At 36.5% G+C, this 20,179-nt stretch overlaps 1 protein-coding gene across 5 annotated transcripts in view; it reads right to left on the bottom strand.

Moving 5' to 3' along the window:
• CDK14 (cyclin dependent kinase 14) overlaps positions 1–20,179 on the bottom strand; it is a 486,541-nt gene that overhangs the window by 112,409 nt on the left and 353,953 nt on the right. For all 5 annotated transcript variants that reach the window (XM_047096602.1, XM_047096603.1, XM_047096604.1 and 2 more), the window contains one exon: positions 9,154–9,247. In XM_047096602.1, coding sequence (XP_046952558.1) covers positions 9,154–9,247 — 94 coding nt within the window. The remainder of the gene's footprint in view (positions 1–9,153; positions 9,248–20,179) is intronic.

The raw sequence follows: 20,179 nt of genomic DNA, 5'->3' as shown, positions 1-20,179 counted from the left end.
TCCATTTATAGAAAGTTTGTAACACTATAATGCAAATGCCAGAATACTCATGGTAAACATACTTTTTCACCAAGTGAGCTAATTCAAATTTCTACAAAACAACCAGCTAATATTCAAATAAAAGTTTCTTTGCAAAATTAATTGGATTAACTATTCTATAGTGATATGTTCTACTGTCCTTTGTTTCTCTTATGACAAATGACCCTACTGAAGTTTGCTACCAAAATTTCTATTACCTTATTAATTAGTACAGAACTTTTCTTTTTATGAATATCCAGAGAATATCTCCATGTATGAATCACTCAAGTGTTATTTCTCTAACATCTTCATTTTCACCAGATTTCTCTGTATCATTTTTCTTCCAATTGGTCTTTTTTTCCCAGAGAACCTTGACCTGACAGGATCTTGAGATATCATTCGTCCAGGAGTTTTCAACCTTTCTTTCAGCAGTGAGATATATTTCACACACAAAATCTTAATGACAGCAGAGACGAGAGTGGAGGGGCTCAAACCGTGCTTCCCTTGAGCTCCCACCTCACTTTCCCCTGAGACACTGAGGAGAAGCATGTCTCCTTTGAACACCATGGACAGTCTAAACTTTTCTAATTAAACCCAGATGTATTTTCTGTGTTGACTCTTCCATTTCTCTGACAGGAAACTCTTCCTGTCTTTGGTCTAAAAGCATTTAATGAGCAAATACAGTGTGCCACATATTATACAGGCAGTGTGAGGAACACGCAGAGGGAACACAGACAGGAAGCACTCCTAACTTCACCCACTAGCTAAACAGACCTGAACTGATCTATAGTTTCCCTGGAGGGAGTGATTCCCTCCCCCCGGCCCGGCCTTTCTTATCCTTCACTTCTTTGCTATTCACCCTTACACTGGCTTTCATGTCACTGCACTGATTCTCTCCTGGCTTAGCTCCCTACTTGTCACCTCCCATAAACCATGCACGTCTGTAAGGCTTAAGCAGTGCTCACTGCATTTCCCCCTCCACCATTATTCAAGAGCTAGTAGCATTTGGGACCCAACACTGATCCCTTGAGTTTCATCCTTCTCCTGATTCTGTTCTGTATGATGTGTGGACATCCCCACCTGGGGTCCCCTGCTGCCATATGAAGTCCAGTAACTTGAGCTGTCTTTTTCTTCCCCTCCACAGGGACTCCTTTTCAATGTCCCCATCTACACTTTGCTTCCCAAGCTTGAAATTCTGAAGTTATTTTTGACTCCTTTCTCTTCTGTATCATTTATATCCAAGATATATCACAACAGTTTTGTAACGAAATCCTTCTTTTTTTTTTACTTGTTTCATTATTTTTATTTTTTAAAATATTTTTTAAAATTTACTTATTTAAATTCAAGTTAGTTGACATACAGTGTAGTATTGGTTTCAGGAGTAGAATCCGGTGATTCATCACTTACATAACACCCAGTACTCATACCAACAAGTGCCCTCCTTAATGCCCTTCACCCATTTAGCCCATTCCTCCTCCCCACCCCCCACCAGCAACCCTCAGTTTGTTCTCTGTATTTTAGAGTCTCTTATGGCTTGTCTCCCTGTTTTTATCTTATTTTTACTTCCCTTCCCCTATGTCCATCTGTTTCTGAAATTCCACAGATGAGTGAAATCATATGATACTTGTCCTTCTGTGATTGACTTATTGTGCTTATTAGCATAATACACTGTAGTTCCATCCACATTGTTGCAAATGGCAAGATTTCATGCTTTTTGATGGCTGAGCAGTATTTCATTGTATATGTATACCACATCTTCTTTATCCAATCATTATTTGATGGACATTTGGGCTCTTTCTGTAATTTGGCTATTGTTGATAGAGCTGCTATAACCATTGGGGTGCATGTACCCCCTTGAATCAGCATTTTTGTATCCTTTGGATAAATACCTAGTAGTGTAATTGTTGAGTTGTAGGGTAGTTCTATTTTTAGTTTTTTGAGGAACCTCCATACTGTTACTAGACATGTCTTTGGAGGCAAGGACACAAAAACAAACTGAGCTATTGGGACCTCATCAAGATAAGAAGCTTCTGCACAGCAAAGGAAATAGTCAACAAAACTAAAAGGCAACCAATGGAATGGGAGAAGATATTTGCAAATGACATATCAGATAAAGGGTTTGTATCTGAAATCTATGAAGAAATTATCAAACTCAACACCCAAAAACAAATAATGCAATGAAGAAACAGGCAAAAGACATGAATAGACACTTCTCCAAAGAAGACATCCAGATGTCTAACAGACACATGAAAACATGCTCAGTATCACTTTTCTTCAGAAAAATACAAATCCAAATCACAATGAGACACCATCTCACACCTGACAGAGTGGCTAAAATTAACAACACAGGAAACAACAGATGTTGATGAGGATGCGGAGAAAGAGGAACACTTTTGTGCTATTTGTGGGAATGCAACAATATCCTTCCGATGTGACTTTCTGGAAGCTGTTCAAATGTAGCCCATATGACAGTACTTTCGAGGTGAGCAGGGACTGTGTCTTACCACCGCCCATAGGCACAGTGCCTGGCACAGAATAGGTGGCTAATAATCCTTGCTGAAAGAAGAACTGAATGGGATAATAATATGTGATGCTTAGTGTAGCATAAAAAGTGCAAGCAAATTCCTTAGTAACAGGGCAGTGCGTTAGTACATTTGGGCACATTTATAAGATATTGCAGTATAATTAAAATAGTATTTTCAAATACATATTAATGGCTTGGAAACTGCACACTATTTAATGTGAAAATAAAGAGAAGTTGGATACAAAACCCATAAATTTATTATTAACCTAATAGTGAAAACCTAGAAAAGAAAATACAAAAATGCTTAATACTGCTTATCTTTGGATAGTGATTTTCATTTAATTTCATACTGTTTTTTAATTTTTCTAACTGCTTTAGTTTGTATAAACTTAACACTGTGAAAAAGATTGCAGCCACTGATAATGCCTATTGATAAGGCTTGGAAGAAACATGTACAAATTAAAAGAAGCATTTGTTCCAAGGTGGAGGTTTTATAATTTATCTCTTCCACTTTGTTTTTCTAAAATTGACTTTAAAAATTATTATTTAATATTTTCAATATCTTCAGCCCCAACCTATATTGCTTAGTTCTCTACTTCTGTAAGTGTTTATACAGCTTGAGTTTAATCATCATATCATACTGTATTAATTTTCCCAAAATGTCATTTTAACATTATTACTCTGGTTAAAAAAAATTATATTATCTCCTTATTACTTCATAGATAAAAATAGGGTAAAAGTCCTCAATCTATCAAAGTTCAGTGTTGAACATCCAATTTCACCTTCCACCATACAGGACAGACTCCTACTGTCCCCACTGCACTTTTATACAATTACCTGATGTCCCCTGTCTCCCTTATTCCACTTCAAATCTTATCCTCTATTCAATGCTTGACAAAAATTTTCTTAGCAATTTTCTCTTTAAACACCCACAGCCCTTATGCATAATCCTGTAATTCCATGCATTTTTTTGTAATTAAGAAAGGTTAGATCTGTAAGACATTGTTGAAATCAGTTAGTTCAACTTCTCCCTTTACAGATGCAGAAACAACACTCCAATTAGAAAAGGTGACTTATTCAGGGATGGAAAACAACAATTAGGATTGGCACCCAATATTTAACATTTCGAGTTCAGTATCTTAACTAGTAGTACAGGATCTGCCCCTGTTACTGGGTCTCCCTTCAGCTGACCAGCTGCTGAGCAATTGTTCATGACTTTATTCTTAAAAATATGTCTTGCCTGCCCACCTTGATTGTCATCAATTTCCCCAGGGCAGACACCATGGTGTACAATTCCTTTACATCTCCATTGTGTCTAGTGCTGCAAAGTGAGTGCTGAAGAAGTATGCCAGAAGTGACCTCAAGCAAATCCAATAATGGTGCTGATGATACAATCTGTGATCCCAACAGTCCATCTTAACAGTGTGGCTCCTACATCTCTTCGGATGGGAACAGCCATCAAAAGTAATGGCCACCAGTTTTCTCTTACTTTCTATATGCCTGTTCTAGCCAGTCCAGAAGTCACAGGGTTTTCGTTCTAGCTAAGATCCTGGAAACAGAGCCAGGATGGGGAAACAAGGACTGGAACTGAATCTAAAGACTTCATTTCTACAGTTAGTCCCCTGCCAAACACAGAGGCTTAATGAAGATTTTGACTCAAAAGCCAGGCTGGTAAATCATTTTTAAAGTTTCAAGTGGCTCTTTTTACACACACACACACACACACACACACACACACACACGCACTTTTAAATTCTGAATGGCATATGTATGAGGAAGAGGAACATTTTAGCAACTGTACCAATCAATTAATGCACAACAGGTTAACAAACAACTGGTGGAAGAAATTTCATTGCAAGCCAGAAGACCTAGAAAATGGGGAAAGGTGACCTCCTCAGGGTTATCAACATTCAAAGGCAGGGAGATCAAGCGCAGGTCTCCACAACAAACTCATGCCAGCTTCTGTCATGGCTGCTGTACATTGGGCCACAAGCCACACAAACCCAGAGGCGTCTGTCAAAGGTCCCAGGCAGCTGTGCAAGCATTCCCTGCCATTTGTTCAGCTGCTGTGAAGTGAGTGAGCCGCATATTCCCAGGGTTCCACCAAGTGGATTTCTTTTTCAATTCAGAACAATGTGATTAGAATACAAATTTTTTTTATTAGTTCTGATTTTGTCACTCTGAATATAGATTTACCAGGATGAATACATCTACTGCTTATTTTTGCAGCTAATGGAGGTGAATAGAATACATCATGCTGCACTAAAAAGTAGGTAATGCTGAGGAAATGAATATAAATCACTCTTTTCACCTAACAGAAGAGTTACTGCTTAGAGAAGTAGGTGCCCATTCACCTGGCAATTCAAAATGTCTTGAATACAATTTGTCTAACCTCCATCACTTCCCTTCTTTCTTGCATATGAGCATCACAATTTCAAGGAAAATGATTTAATGGTGAAATCTCAGATTGTAGCATAGCCAGCTCACCTAATATATATCAATATAGTTATTATGTTGCAGAAATAAACTCAATGGACTTGTTAAAAATGTGAACTGCTCCTTTCCACTGAAGGAGGGAAAGAGAAAAACAAGAAAAATAAAACCTTCAGAAGAGAAATATAAGGGCTTTACTGGCTGATCTTTGTTGCTTTTCATATTTGTTATAAAGACTCAGTGTGTGGGAGTTAATTATATTAGTTATCTTGGGTAATAAGCTATTAATTGTGTTCTTCAAAGTTATCAACCACCTTTCTATACACAGTTCACAGGCGAATGAATGGATTTAATCCCTGTATTAAAATACAAAACAAACCAAATAATCCCATGTTTCATGACTTCTCAAAGTTGATTATCTCTTTGGCCATGCTTTACCAGAGGCCAGATATACAACTGCCACTTTAGAAAAGGGTCTCCGGCAATTTATATGAGAAGCCTGTGAAAGTGGATTTAATCGCCCTTTAACAGTAATTCTGATTCAGACCAGACATAAAAGATCACCAAAGAAAAGCATTTTTTCCCAGTGATTCAACCATACTGGGTGAGCAAAATTTCTTCTTCCAATGACTGCACAACTCCCAAGAGAGTCTTCTTGTTTCATGGGACATAGAGCTAACTTTTGCAAATTTAAACAATTTGGTAGAGGAACTAAGTATTTAAGATGGTAACATTTACTGTCACAAGAAGTTTATAGATTCTTTTCTTTTTGGTCATATCTGATTCTTCTGAGTAAAACATAGTATTATTTAATTCTAAAGCAGCAATTGTATATAGATAATGATCTTTATCTCCTAATTACCAAAGGGCCGTTTCACTTGTTAAAAACATTACATATGTAAAAAAAAAACTGGAGTAAATGAAGAAATTATTAGCATCAATCATGATGTTTATCTGCATTTAAAGGGTCTCTGTGCTCTAACAAAAGCAAATCGTTTATAGTACCAATATTCCTATGGGAAATCTGCAATGATTTATTTCTTTGACTTATTAAAAGCCTAGTCATAGCTCAAAGGTCTCTGAATACCCATAAAATTAGGAAATTATTGCCATAAAATTAAAAGAAATAGCAAAATCTGCAAACAGGAAGCAATCCAACAAGATAGTACCTATTAGAAATCACTGCATTATAAAAATAATATATAAAAATGAAAACTTTGACTAAGCTATAGCAATAAACAATGCTCTTATGAAACTCATTGTTTGGTTCTATTGCTATAGCATACATCTCATCTATATAACCATTTTCTTTTCTTTCAAATTCATCCTGAAATAATGTATACACGAAGATATTTCTTTCTATGTGATTCTCTTTTGAAGTTAACAAGGTTATATAAGCATTACTCAATAATTATCAGACAGTGAACAGTTAGGTTGAATGTAAAGTTTAGGAAATTAATCTCAGAATATAATTAAGTGGTATTATTGTTATAGTTGAGCTTCAAATAAATTAAAAGGCTAAATATTTGAAGATATGTTTTAGCATAAAAATCTATATGATCAAGCCATAACCCATTAATATTCCCTCTCCTACTATTTTTCTCAATGATAAAAAATAAACAAATTTATTATATTTTTAAGAAAATAGTTCTGGAAAATTCTTTAAAATACTTGAATGAAAACAAAAGCTTAAGTAGAAAATAGGAAAAGAAAATATTTATAAAAACTGTACCTTTATGCAAAGGACCACAAAATATTAATAAATAAATACAATTTATTCTTAGATGGGAAAGCTCCATTTTATATATTTTTGTCCTAATCTACAGTCTCAGTACAGCCTAGGTCAACTCAGTAAGAGATATTCTTAGGGACAGAGAGAATGAAGTGTTTCGCGACTTTAGATGAAAGGATCAAAGTTTAAGAATAGTCAATAAATTTATGAAAATTAAATGTTATTGAATTAAGGACTTTGAATTCTAATAATTATTTTTAACTAAGAGGATCACTATGCACAGATGTATCTGGCAGCACCAAGCTACTAATACGGGACTGATTAAGCAAATAATGTCTCATCCACACAATGAAACAGTCCTTTCTCATTAAGAATGATAAATTTCAAGATTCATTTTTCAATGAAAGGTGTTAATTACATATTGTTAAGTGAAAAAATAAAGTTACAAAAAGTATATAAAATATGATTCAATTTTTCTTAATGTGTAGAAATGGAGGTTACATATAAAAACACTGCATGTAGTTTTCTCTGCTTCATAGGACAAAGGGTGATTTTTCATCTTTTATACTTTCTGGTATTGGAAATTTTCTGTACAAAGATGCATTATTTTTATAATCATAAGGCATTACTTAAACATTTGTGTGGGAATTTATGGATAAAAAATAATTAAGTAAAACTTAAAGGAAAGTGGATACAGAGAGCTTCTGGGAGAAGAAATCAATATGGCAACACCTAGAAGGTTTCTATATTAGAGACTCTGATATTTGTCCATCTGCTATAATTTACAGGATCTTCTGGGATATGGGATACAGCATGGAGGAATCACTTGTGCTTTGATTTCCAAGTTTCCATTGTCCATTGTTTCTATTCATTTTACTGCTGATGTCAAGGTGAACACAGTAGTGATGGAGTCTCAGTTCATGTCACTGCACCTTCCTGGGTCCTTATACTTAATATGAAAGCTGAATTTAATGCTGCATTTGCATAACTAAATGAATAAGTACATCTCTTGGTATGGTCCATACTGAAATTTGCCCCAGTGAGTTCATACAGGAGTTTTATTAAAGAAGGGAAAAGTATGATAATGTGATTGACTGCTACAATGCACATAGCTTGCATCCTTCTAGCAGAGCCCTTAATTTGCCTAGTTCTGATTCCATGTTTTAAATAATAGGTTTATATGAATATTAGCTAATGTGGACTTCCACTGAATAAAAATATTCAGTATAAAATGATTCAATAAAAATAATAATTTATGGGGTATTAGTTATGTGCCAGGCATAGCTCTAAAAGCATTTTATGTGTATAAATCCATTATTCCCCAAAACAACCTATGAGGTGAGTGCTATTATTAGCCTTCATTTCTCCCAAGGAAAACTAAGGCTCAGATAACTACATCCTTGCCCAAGATGATAAACCCAGAGCAGGTGATAAACTCAGATCATCTGGCACCAGAACACATTTTATTTTCTCTTTATGCAGATTTTTAAAAATTGAAATGCTTTGCATTTGAGAACAGTTTTAGGTTTATAGGAAAGTTGAAAAATGGTAGAGAATTCCTGTATACCCCTCACCACTCTCCTATACTGTTACAAACCTTAAATTAAATGGTGCATTTGTCACAACTAAATGTATGCTGATGTTTACTAAACTGCACACTTTACCTGGATTTCACTAGTTTTCCCTACGGTTCTTTCTCTGTTCCAGGATTCCATTCAGGATACCACCTGACATTGAGTTGTCATGTCTCCCTAGCCTCCTCTGGGCTATGACAATTTCTTAGACTTTGTTTTTGATGACCTTGACAGTGTTGAGGAATACCAGTCAGGAATTTTGTAGAATGTCCCTCAATTTGGGTTTGTGTGATGTGTTTTTCGTGATTAGACTGGCGTTACTGTTTTGAGAGGAAGGCCACAGAGCTGAAGTGGCATTCTCAGCACATTATATCAAAGGTATGTGCTACCAGCATGACTAATCTTTGATGATGCTAGCCTTAAAGATCTGGCTAAGGTAATTTGCCAGTTCTCCATTTTAAAGTTACTCCCCTTTTTCCATGCTCCATTTGACAGAAAAAAAGTTACCAATCAAAGCCCACATTTAAGTGGGTAGGGATGGGATGGAGTTAAGCTCCATCTATACAAATTGGGGGGGCATCTATATAAATTGCTGAAGTTCTTCTACTAGAGCCCTCAATTTTAACCAACTATTCTATGTTGCTGCTGACTTCCTATTGTTTCCTACCATTCTGGCATATTATTCATGTGCAGTAGTTTAAAAACACAACACTTACCTAATTTCCTGCTTTTTCAAAGCAAATATATATTAGAATTAAATGTGACAACCAATAAACTTGTTTAAAATTATTTTCCACTATCACTGTATAATTTGTCATGAAGGGATGAATTAGAAACCATTTTTTCTCAGCAGCACTCTGTAAAGAACTTACCAGAAATATTCGTTCAAGTTGATCCTGAATGTCTTTCATTCCTGGAAAAGCAGCAACTCCTTGGATCATTTCAACAAAGATGCAGCCAACACCCCTAAAGAGAGAAGAAAGCATTGTACAAAAACTCCAACGTATTCTGGAAAATTAAATCTGGGATTAGAACATCTACTCCAGGAGAAACAATGAATAAATAACATTCTTTTTTTTTTTTTAAATATAATTTATTGTCAAGTTGGCTACCATGCAGTGTATACAGTGTACTCTTGGTTTTGGGGGTAGATTCCGTGATTCATTGCCTACATACAACTCTCAGTGCTCATCCCAACAAGTGCCCTCCTCAGCGCCCATCACCCATTTTCCCGTCTCCCCTGCCCCCCATCAACCCTCAGTTTGTTCTCTGTATTTAAGAGTCTCTTATGGTTTGCCTCCCTCTCTCTCTGTTTGTAACTATTTTTTCCCCTTCCCTTCCCTCATGGTCTTCTGTTAAGTTTCTCAAGTTCCACATGCGAATGAAAACATATATCTGTCTGTCTTTCTCTGACTGACTTATTTCACATTGCTGACAATGGCAGGATTTCATACTTTCTCATTTTAACAAAAGCCAAATTATGGAAAGAGCCTAAATGTCCATCAACTGATGAATGGATAAAGATGTGGTTTATGTATACAGTGGAATAACATTCCTGAATGAGTACCAAGGGCTGCGCCACATTCATCTAAATCCTACATGTTTCCTTTCCCTCCATGTCTATTGCCCTGAAAGGTCTCAAATCTCTAAACAGATGCAACTACCCTGGGCTCAGACAATCATGGCAACCAGTAAAATATAATGCTTCGTGGCTCCACCTTATTTACAGGAAACCATCAAGAAACTCCTTAGCCTAATATAGAAAGCTGCCAGTCTTTTTCGAATATCCTTTTCCAACCCCATTTCATGAATTCATAATATATTGTCCTCTCTAGCTGTCCAAGGGTTCTCAAACCTCTTTTTGCATCAAAATTATCTAGGAGGAACTTTTAAAAACTGCATATGATCGAAACACAAACAGCAGAGATCCTGTTTCAATCAGTCTAGGTTGGATCCCAGGTGTTGACTCAGGCTGCTTGGGTGATTCAGGGTAGCTACCGTGAGTTTCCCTGAGCTGGACTGATCTGCCCATGGGCCAAGAATAAACCTATACAGCTTGACCCAAACTACTTCACTACCCACAACTCCTTCCTTCATTTATTTGTTCTTAACATATAAATCTAATTCAGTATAACTCTAATAAAGACACCAGGGTTTGGTCACAAAGCTTACAATTAAAGCTGTCATAAAATGCAATGTGTTCAAACTCTCCTACAGGAATAATTACCAGGTAAGAAAATATATGAAACATCCACCCATGTTCATATATCCTTTAATTCTTTTCAACTCAAAATTTCCAAATTTATGCTGCAGATGTGTGATTTCTCCACCACAAATCAAAATAAGATTTTAAGCAGAATTGAAGATTCTTTGTAACTATGATTATGGAGGGACAACTTTTTTTAAGTTTATTTATTTCAAGAGAGTGTGTGAGAACATGGGTTGGGGAGGGTAGAGAGGGAGAGGGAGAGAGAGAATCCCAAGCAAGCTCCATCCATGCCATTAGCGCAGAACCCGGTACAGGGCTCCATCTCATGAACTGTGAGATCATGACCTGAGTCAAAATCAAGAGTTGGATGCTTAACTGACTGAGCCACCCAGGTGCTCCTGGAGGGACAACTTTTTAAGGTTGGAGGTCAAATAATTTGGGAGTTCTTAATTTGAAAAAGAATACATTATGAATAAAAAAGTAAGTACAAAAGCAAACTCCAAAGGAGAAAATAAATCAAAAGAAATCACAAATTTTTAAAAGCTAACAAACATGACAATGTCAAATTCAGAAAAGTAATGTATTTATGAACTGACATGTGTCTCTAATAAATTTCTTTCTCCAATTCTAGCTGCATAATCTTTGATTACGTCTTTTAGGGCAATTCGATAATATCATTTTCTATAAATGGTGACCAAACCCTTGTGTCTTTAACTTATTTCAGATCCCCTAGAAGTTACGGACAAGGGACCTACTTCTCTATAATGGCTGCAGTTATCACAGTTGTATACAATGTACTGAAGTAAAGAATTAATACATTTGCAGAAATCTCTTCTCTATTATAGCACATAATTTCTATCTGAATTAAACACTGACAGTAAATAGAGTTAAAATGATTAAAAACAAATAAATGTTTTTTTTAAATATCATAAAAGTAATTCCATTTAAATAGTAAAGAATTAATTATAAAATCAGTGTTCCACACAGATTGGGTTTAACACAAGTTGTTTTCACTTAAGATTTGAGACACAACATCCATATTGAGAATTGTTTTATTAGCATGTTAAAATGCAATGATATTCTTATAAATATCGGGGCTTCAACATCTTAGGTCTCAGATTTCAATTTAGTGGTTTTCCAAATGTTTATGCCAATAATTCTTTTCTAAGACTATTGACCTACATTTCTACTGTCTTCTTATTCACATTTACATAAAGTATCTTGGTTCTTAAATAGCTACCAGCACTTTCCTTTTTTTTTTTTTTTTTAACATTCAGAATATACTCTGTATTCACCACTATTTGGCTTTAGTCTTTCCCAGCATAAGCTGCAACTCTGAGCATGTGGACCCTCAACAGAAGCCACAGCTGCGCCCACTGTGTACCCCGCTAAGCTGGCTGGTGAGGTAACCATTATACACACTTACAGAAATGCCTTTATCACTACTTGTGTTGGTCCATAGCATCTCCATAATATGATACTTAGAACAATTAAGAGATAAATCTAGCTGCAATTTTACTTAGGTGGAATATGATGATATAGCATTTCCATAGGCTCTTATCTGCTTAGCCGGTGGAGGGACATGGACTATCACTTCTAATGGATGTTTCTGACGACATCACTTGCCAAAGATGTGTGAGAGCATACTAATAAGCCTGAGAGAATTATACTTAAAGGATTTATAAAAGGAGATAGAATGCACAAGAAAATTAAAAAGTAGAAGTGTCAAACATATCAACATATTAGAGCATAGCAAAATACTTAATTATTGGAGCTGTCTTATTGCCAAACAGCAATAGAAGCCCTTCAGTATAATATGAAGGGATTATTGCCTGATTTACCTCCCCCAACTCCCTTGCTACCCTCCATTACCCTACATGCTCTCTCTTGATGGAGTAAGTTGACTGCCATGAGGTTTACTGAGAAAGAATTTAACCACTTAAGTTCTATACTTATGACATATAATCTTATTTCAGGAAATGTCTCCTTTAACTTGTTGCTTTTTTCAACAATTTGAATAATTATGTAATTATCACCCACACAGTCTAAATTTTTCAAGAATAAGAACTGGTCACAAAGCTTACAATTAAAGCTGTCATAAAATGCAGTGTGTTCAAACTCTCATACAGGATTAGTTACCAGGTAAGATAATATATGAAACACCCACCCATGCTCATATATCCTTTAATTCTTTTCAACTCAAAATTTCCAAAGTTAATTTATGCTGCAGATGTGTGATTTCTTCACCACAAATCAAAATAAGATTTCAAGCAGAATTGAAAATTCTTTGTAATTATGACTAGGAGGGACATTTTTTTTTTTTTTTGAGAGAGAATGACAGCATGGGTCGGGGAGGGGCAGACAGAGAGAGGGAGAAGAGAATCCTAAGCAGGCTCCACACTGTTAGTGCAGAGCCGGATGCAGGGCTCGATCTAAGGAACTGTGAGATCATGACCTGAGCGAAAATCAAGAGTTGGATGCTTAACCGACTGAGCCACCCAGGTGCTCCTGGAGGGACAATTTTTTAAGGTTGAAGGTCAAACAATTTGGGAGTTCTTAATTTGAAAAAGAATACAATATTATGAATAAAAAATTAAGTACAAAAGTGAACTCTGAATGAGAAAATAAATCAAAAGAAATCACAAATATTTAAAAGCTAACAAATATGACAAATAATGTTAAATTCAGAAAAACATAACATATTAAATGACACACCTCCCTAATAAATTTCTTTCCAATTCTGGCTGCATAATCTTTGATTACTTCTTCTAGGATAATTCGATAACATCATTTTGTATAAAGAGAATACAGAGATAACTTAATCTTTCCTCTACCATAATGATGACTTTCTTTTCTGACAGTATAGAAAAGTTTTCTTTTTTTTCAGCTTAACTTCTAATTGGCAGAGTCACGTAAACTTTTAGGACTGTTGTCAATTTGGGGAAAACTATCAAGTTCCCTTCAAGTATGTCTATATACTATAAACACAAAAATTCTACAACATTCTACATAATTCCCATGATAAATATCAAAGGAGCACAGGAGGATATGCTCAGCCCAATGTGGAGAGCGAGGAAGAACTTGCACTCCTGAAGTCTTATTAGACTAGAAGAGGGGACCCTGGTGGGTTAGGGCTGATGGCACAGTAGTGGGAATGGGGCATTCCAGCAGAGAAAACAGGACCCGATACATGAAGAATCTTCAGGGAGCCAAATGCTGTTCAGATGGCTATGCTTAGAAAATGGAAGAGAAAGTTAAAAGAGAGCAGAATTCCATACACTAGGCTAAGAACTCTGTCTACTATTCTTAGGCTAGGACTCAACTTTTTTCTGCATCTTAGGATTCATGATGGATGAAGCTCACCAACTGGATATATAAGTAAAAATCCAGATTACAGGCAAATTAGGAGATAAAACAGTCTTGAGGACAGAAGCAACTACAACCATTGGTTGTAAAGCCACCTCATTCTTTTCCACTCATGGCAGCCAATGAATGAGACTAGCGGTGGTATAAGCCCTCTCTCTACTGGGCAGTGAGGGGTCACATACAATAATGAAGAGGCGCCCACAAACTACAGACCACAAGCCAAATCGTGCTCAGTGCCTGTTTTTATAACAGCCTATAAGCTAAGAATGGCTTCTGCATTTTTAAGTGGTTGAAAAAAAATCAAAAGAAGAATATTTGGTGATATATGAACATTACACAAAATTCAAATTTCAGTGTTCAGAAATAAGGTTTTATTAGAACCCTACTGCACACTGATTTATGTGTTGTCTATGCTGCCTTCTCAATCCCACAACAGAGTTGAAAACCTGCTACACATGCCCTGAAAAGCCAGATATGTACTATCTGATCCTTCACAGACAAAGTTTACCAAACCCTGATTTATGTTACACTTCACTTAACTAAAAGCATACTTATAAATAGAAGAAATCACCTTCATCAGTTATGCAGAAAAAAATAAGAGAAATTATATATTATGATAATTTGTGAAAAAGTTAATAAAAAGTAAAAGTTAATAAAGAAATAATAGAAAAAGTTAATAATAGAAATAAAAAAATAATAATAGAAAGCTCTCGAATATGATCTCGTTTTTCACTATTTTCCTCAGCAGTTTTCCTGTGGTAGATGTGCTTTAAATGCTTCCACGCATTTTGCCAAAACTCTGGTAGATTATTAAAACGTAATTGAAGATGGATATTTTAATCTTAAAATATTTTTTTCCTTCTTACAGTATTTTTAACTGAGAAATAAACTGGGAGCAAATGTGTAGGGTGGTTTTTAATAACAGTGCTTATACAACCAGTTCCACAAAAACTTCTCAAAATAGAGGGTTTGGTGAGTTGATCTGAATAATGGGTAGGGTGGAAGGAGAATTTACTTTTATGAACTTTTTTTAGAAGTTTTTGTTTTGTCCAAATTTTATTGCATGGAAGTACTATCTTTTATTTTTCTAAACATTAGGAAATTTTACCTGATAAATGAAAATAAATATGATATAAATATAAGGTTGCTGTGTTCTGAAATGATTTCAAGCTATTTCCTTTTCATCTTCCCTCTCTCTATCCACATCTAACATCGTGTCCCTGTGTTGATAAAAGGAGAGGAATTAGATTTTTAAAATCATATCTTGAGGTTTTTCTACCTTACAACTAAGAATGGAGATTTGTGACAGTGAAGTCCCCACATGTTCAACAATTTCACATCACACCTCTATCCATGAGATTTCTCCTGTCCAGTCATGTTTCTCTGCTGTCTGTTCCTGAAACACGCCGTCCTCCTCCTCACTTCAGGGTCTGTGTGTGAGCTGTTGTTCCCTCTTCCCAGGATGCATTTCCCCTCACTCTATGCATGGAGAAGTGCTTCTTGTTAGTTAGGGCTCAGCTCAAATGGCTCCTTTCACAGATGTCTTTCGCAGCCACCATATGTAAGGCAGGTTTCCCCTTACTGCCGAGGTCCCATGTTTGTTTCCTTCATAACATTCAAAGGATGTTAACTTGTCTTTGCACATGGCAAGATTATGGCACAGCATAGCCTATACATTTGAGTATGTGCATAGAGGACAGCAACCCACACAGGTCACACTATCACCTTCAGGGGAGATCTGTTCCTTCTCACACAGACTTCCTAATTGCAAGTCAGGAGGCCTCTACTCTAGATGGAAGACCAAGACTGGGGACAAAGTTGTGTTCATTGTCTTGCTCCCAGAGTAAGAGCAGAATATCAGCACACAGTAAGGGCTCAAAACTATTTGTTGACTGAATAAATCAAAAGCAATGCAACACTTCCTCCTCTCCCCCTACTCCTGAGTAAGAGCTGAACTTAGCAACCTGCTTCCAAAGATAGGGTATGGAAGTGGGGATGGGAGATAGATAATGAATTTGGAGAAAAACGGCCAACAGGGAAGTGGATAATGACAAGGGAGAAAAACAGCAAAGAAGACCTTGACAATGTAATCAAGGTTAACATCATCAGTGGTAAGTCTTGTTGATAGCGAGTACCCTTGATGTGATGTGATGTGATGAGAATATCACTTCACCTCTGTCTTTCTTGCCATTAGATGAACCCAAATTGAGGGTCATTCTACAAAATGCCTGACTGGTACTTCTCAAAACTGTCAAGGTCATGAAAAACAAAGAAAATCTGATAAACTATTATAACATTTGACAACTACATGTAATGTGGTAACCAGGATGGGATCCTAAAATACAAAAAACAGGGTGCCTGGCTGGCTCAGTTGGAAGAGCATGTGATTCTCGACCTCTGGGTTGTGAGTTCAAGCTCCATGTTGGGTACAGAAGTTACTTAAATGAATAAACTTAAAAAAAAAACTCACTAAATACAAAAAAGAAATTAAGGAAAAACTAGTGAAGTCAAAACAAAGGTCTTTAGTTAACAGCAATGTAACATCGTGGGTTGGCCAGTTGAGACAAATGTGCTATATGTACATTTAGTAATAATGCATATAGTACATATAGTAATAATGTAAGACTTTAACAATAGGGGAAACCAGGTGAGGAGTATATAGGGATTCTCTTATTTTCTATAAACCTAAAATTATTCTAAATTAAAAGTTTATTTTTTGAAAAAAGGCAAAATGAAGAAGGACTGCATCTCCTTGGGACACTTTATAGAATTAGTCACTTTAAATAGAAGAGCCTTAACATTTTGAGTTTTCACCATATGAGAAAAAGAGAACCTCTATACATTTTGATGAACTCTTCCTTGGAAGCAGCATGAGCCATCTAGAACTGCAGGCTAGACTGTGAAACATCAGTTAAGGTTCAACCTGAAATAACTTGGGCAGCAAACTAATCAGAGATTAATTTTGATATAAAGGCATTTGAAAACTGATATACATACTCTTTGGCAAAGGAATTCAAGAAGAAAAATTTATCTGTATTACTAAGTTTGCAGCATTAGCAGCGAGTGTGAATGCAGAGAAAAAATGGGATTCCCAGAGAAGGGGCAAAATACTTTTTCTCCATCACATTAGGGAACAGCAAATCTTGCTGCCACTTCTCTGGGGAGGCTTCCTGATCTCTCAGACTGGGTTAGGTCCCCTAACTCCATGCTTCTTGTGTTAGTTCCTACAACTGTAATATATATACTTATAAATGGATTAGCCACTGTCATGGTTCTTAGAACCAGAAGTTGGTCTCCTACTTTTAAAGATACAGTTCAAATGAGTCAAAGTGGTTATGGCAATAGAGCAGTCCTCCCAGACTTGAATAAAATAGGGTTGGGCACTACAGTCACCAGTTAAGATTCACTGTAATGTACCTATTCATTAAAGTCCTGTTGGATAACTTTATATCTTTCAACTAAAATAAGCATTAATTAGATCCATCAGCTCTTATACTCAAATAATATCTGCATTTGACACATGGCATTTCAAGGGGAGTATACTCAATTTTCTCATGAAGACATTAAAATTATGAGATGTTAATTAACTGAATAAACGATTATCTCACCTGAAGAAGTATAAAACAGGACCTAGAGGTTATTATTTTTCTGCTTGGCATTAATCTTATTCTGGTCAGCAATCAATAGTTTGGTTCAGTCCCAGTACACAATGCAGAAAGACTTTAATATTTTAAAATACAGTGCAATTAAAATCTCAAAGAAAAACAAAAACAAAAACAACTCTGCCGGATTTTAGCTAATCTTATCCATTTATTAGCAAAGGCTTGAGATTCCTTAGGATAGAGAGCTGTAAGCAGAAGTTGACAGTTTGATTCTCAAGTAGCAAAGCTTAAGCACAGGGCTTGGGAAGGATCATGGAACAGCGTAGCCTGTGCATTTGAGTATGTGCACAGAGGACAGCGACCCACCAAGCTCACACTATCACCTTGAAGGGAGATCTGTTCCTTCTCATACAGACTTCCCTAATTGAAAGTTAGGAGGCCTCCAGTTCAGAGAATCATTGAGAACCATTCAGAATGATCTGCATATCAAAGATTTGGATAGAAGGCTGTAGATAAAGACAGTGCCCAGCTGCTTCTGGCAGGAAGAAAGCAGATGAGCAGGACCATAACTCACTGCAAGTTAGGTCTTTTGTCTTTGTCTTACAACATTAGGCTGGTACCAGAAATCTCCTCAAAGCCTATGTGTCCATCAATAAAAAAAGCATCTGAAGCTTTGCTTCTCACCCTTTACTGTGTATGCCAATCACGTGGGGATTTTAGTAGAACGAAGATGCTGACTGACTAGGTCTGGGCTGAGGCCTGAGATCTTGCATTTCTTTTTTTTTTTTTTTTAAATTTTTTTTCAACGTTTTTTATTTATTTTGGGACAGAGAGAGACAGAGCATGAACAGGGAGGGGCAGAGAGAAGGGGAGACACAGAATCGGAAACAGGCTCCAGGCTCCGAGCCATCAGCCCAGAGCCTGACGCGGGGCTCGAACTCACGGACCGCGAGATCGCGACCTGGCTGAAGTTGGACGCTCAACCAACTGCGCCACCCAGGCGCCCCTGAGATCTTGCATTTCTAACAAGCCTCTGAGGCAATGAAGATGCTACAGGTCACAGGACCAGAAACTGAGGAACATGAATCTAAAGGAACCTAGGTTGAAAGAAATTTTATAATTCAGGTTAATTCTTGGAATGTGTATTCAGGTTCCAGCCAAAGGGACAACAAAGAAACAGCAGACTGGTGAGATAAATTAGATTGAATGCTGGATTCAATCTGAATTTTACACACAGGAATGCAATACTAACTCAGACAGGTTCCACATTAATTAACCTAGTAGGTAATTTTATTTAGCCATTGTTCACTGAAATATTCCATTATGCAATTAGAGCTAGTACGATTTGATGCACCAAGGTGGCCATTTATTTATGTCACTTTTCTCTGCTGGAATGTATGTTTTTATAAAATGGACCAAAGAGTTTTGTTCCCTAGGAGGCTAGCTTCTAAAAGATGAAAATTAAAAAAAAATTTTTTTTTTGCTTTAACTTGTAAGAAAACTTATTACATGTAACAGATGTGATCTTTTCACATTGGCATTTGCAGTGTTTGAAAAGTGAAAGATTAAAAAATTACATTCCACATGCCCTTGGTGACTATTGAAGGAACTGAATTGATTAAACTGTCACTCATCATTTACTATGTGGTTAGTGGTTCATTAGGCACAGATAGGCACAATATATCTTAGTCAAATACTTCTGTGGAGTACTTGGCTCTCAAGAAATGAAAACAAAACCAAGCCAAACCCTAGATTGTGTGTAAAAGCCCATCTTGGAAAACATTCAATTCAAAACAATAGACCTTTTATACAAGGGGAAACTCTTAAGATCTATTTTTCAAGCTATGAAACGACTTAAAAAGTTATACTTACAAATTAACCATATCAGAACAAAAATTAAACAAAAGCAAAGAATGAAGTACAGGAAGTTAATATAGTTCAGTAAGGTCAAGGCCCAGGGTGACCTGCTGCTGACTTGGGAGGAGAAGCCAGGCAGATGAATGGAAGCCACCTTCCCAGCATCCATACCCAAAATAAGACTTAGAAGAAGATCAGGAAGCCCACCCATCTTAAAGTACCAATGGCATTAATGTTCCTTACGTTACAATAATTTAATATCTATCTATCTATCTATCTATCTATCTATCTATCTATCTAAGTATATACATTCCATTATACATATATTCTCATGTGTGTGTATTTTTAATCATATCGCTTTTGCTTTCTGGTCCAGTTACCTGATGTAGAAATTCAGGAATCATCTGAAACCCTTGCCTTTCCCATATTACTCTCATTCAATCATCAAGCTGTCATATCCTAACTATTCCTAAATATTTCTCCATTCAGGTCTCCAACCACTTTCTCCCTCCCTCCATTCCCTCCTTTTTCTCAACTGCTTCTTAAACTCTGTCCTTCTTCCTTACCCACAAATATCTACTGTTTCACCCCACGGTGGGATACTTTTGTCCATGGCATGGCCTAAGTGTTCCTCAGCCCAAAGTTTTGTCAACTTTGAGAGATGGGTTTGACATGTCAGCCCAAGTAATTACTTCTTGGTGACCCTTCTTTGACCTCCCCCCTCTCCTCAAGTAACCACCAAGGATAGTTTTATCACCTTTGCCTCTGAGCTGCCACTGTACTAACTGCATACCTGTGTTATAGCTTGCCACACTGCCTTTCCCCCTGACTTTGATGGAATGGATGGATCTTTTCTATCTTTGT

The sequence above is a fragment of the Lynx rufus genome, unplaced genomic scaffold (genome assembly GCF_022079265.1).
Source record: "Lynx rufus isolate CCGP_SWC_20201006 ecotype Redwood Valley unplaced genomic scaffold, mLynRuf1.p SCAF_4, whole genome shotgun sequence".
Taxonomy (NCBI): Eukaryota; Metazoa; Chordata; class Mammalia; order Carnivora; family Felidae; genus Lynx; species Lynx rufus.
The sequence above is the reverse complement of the archived record's forward strand: the minus strand, read 5'-3'. Positions and strand labels throughout refer to the sequence as shown.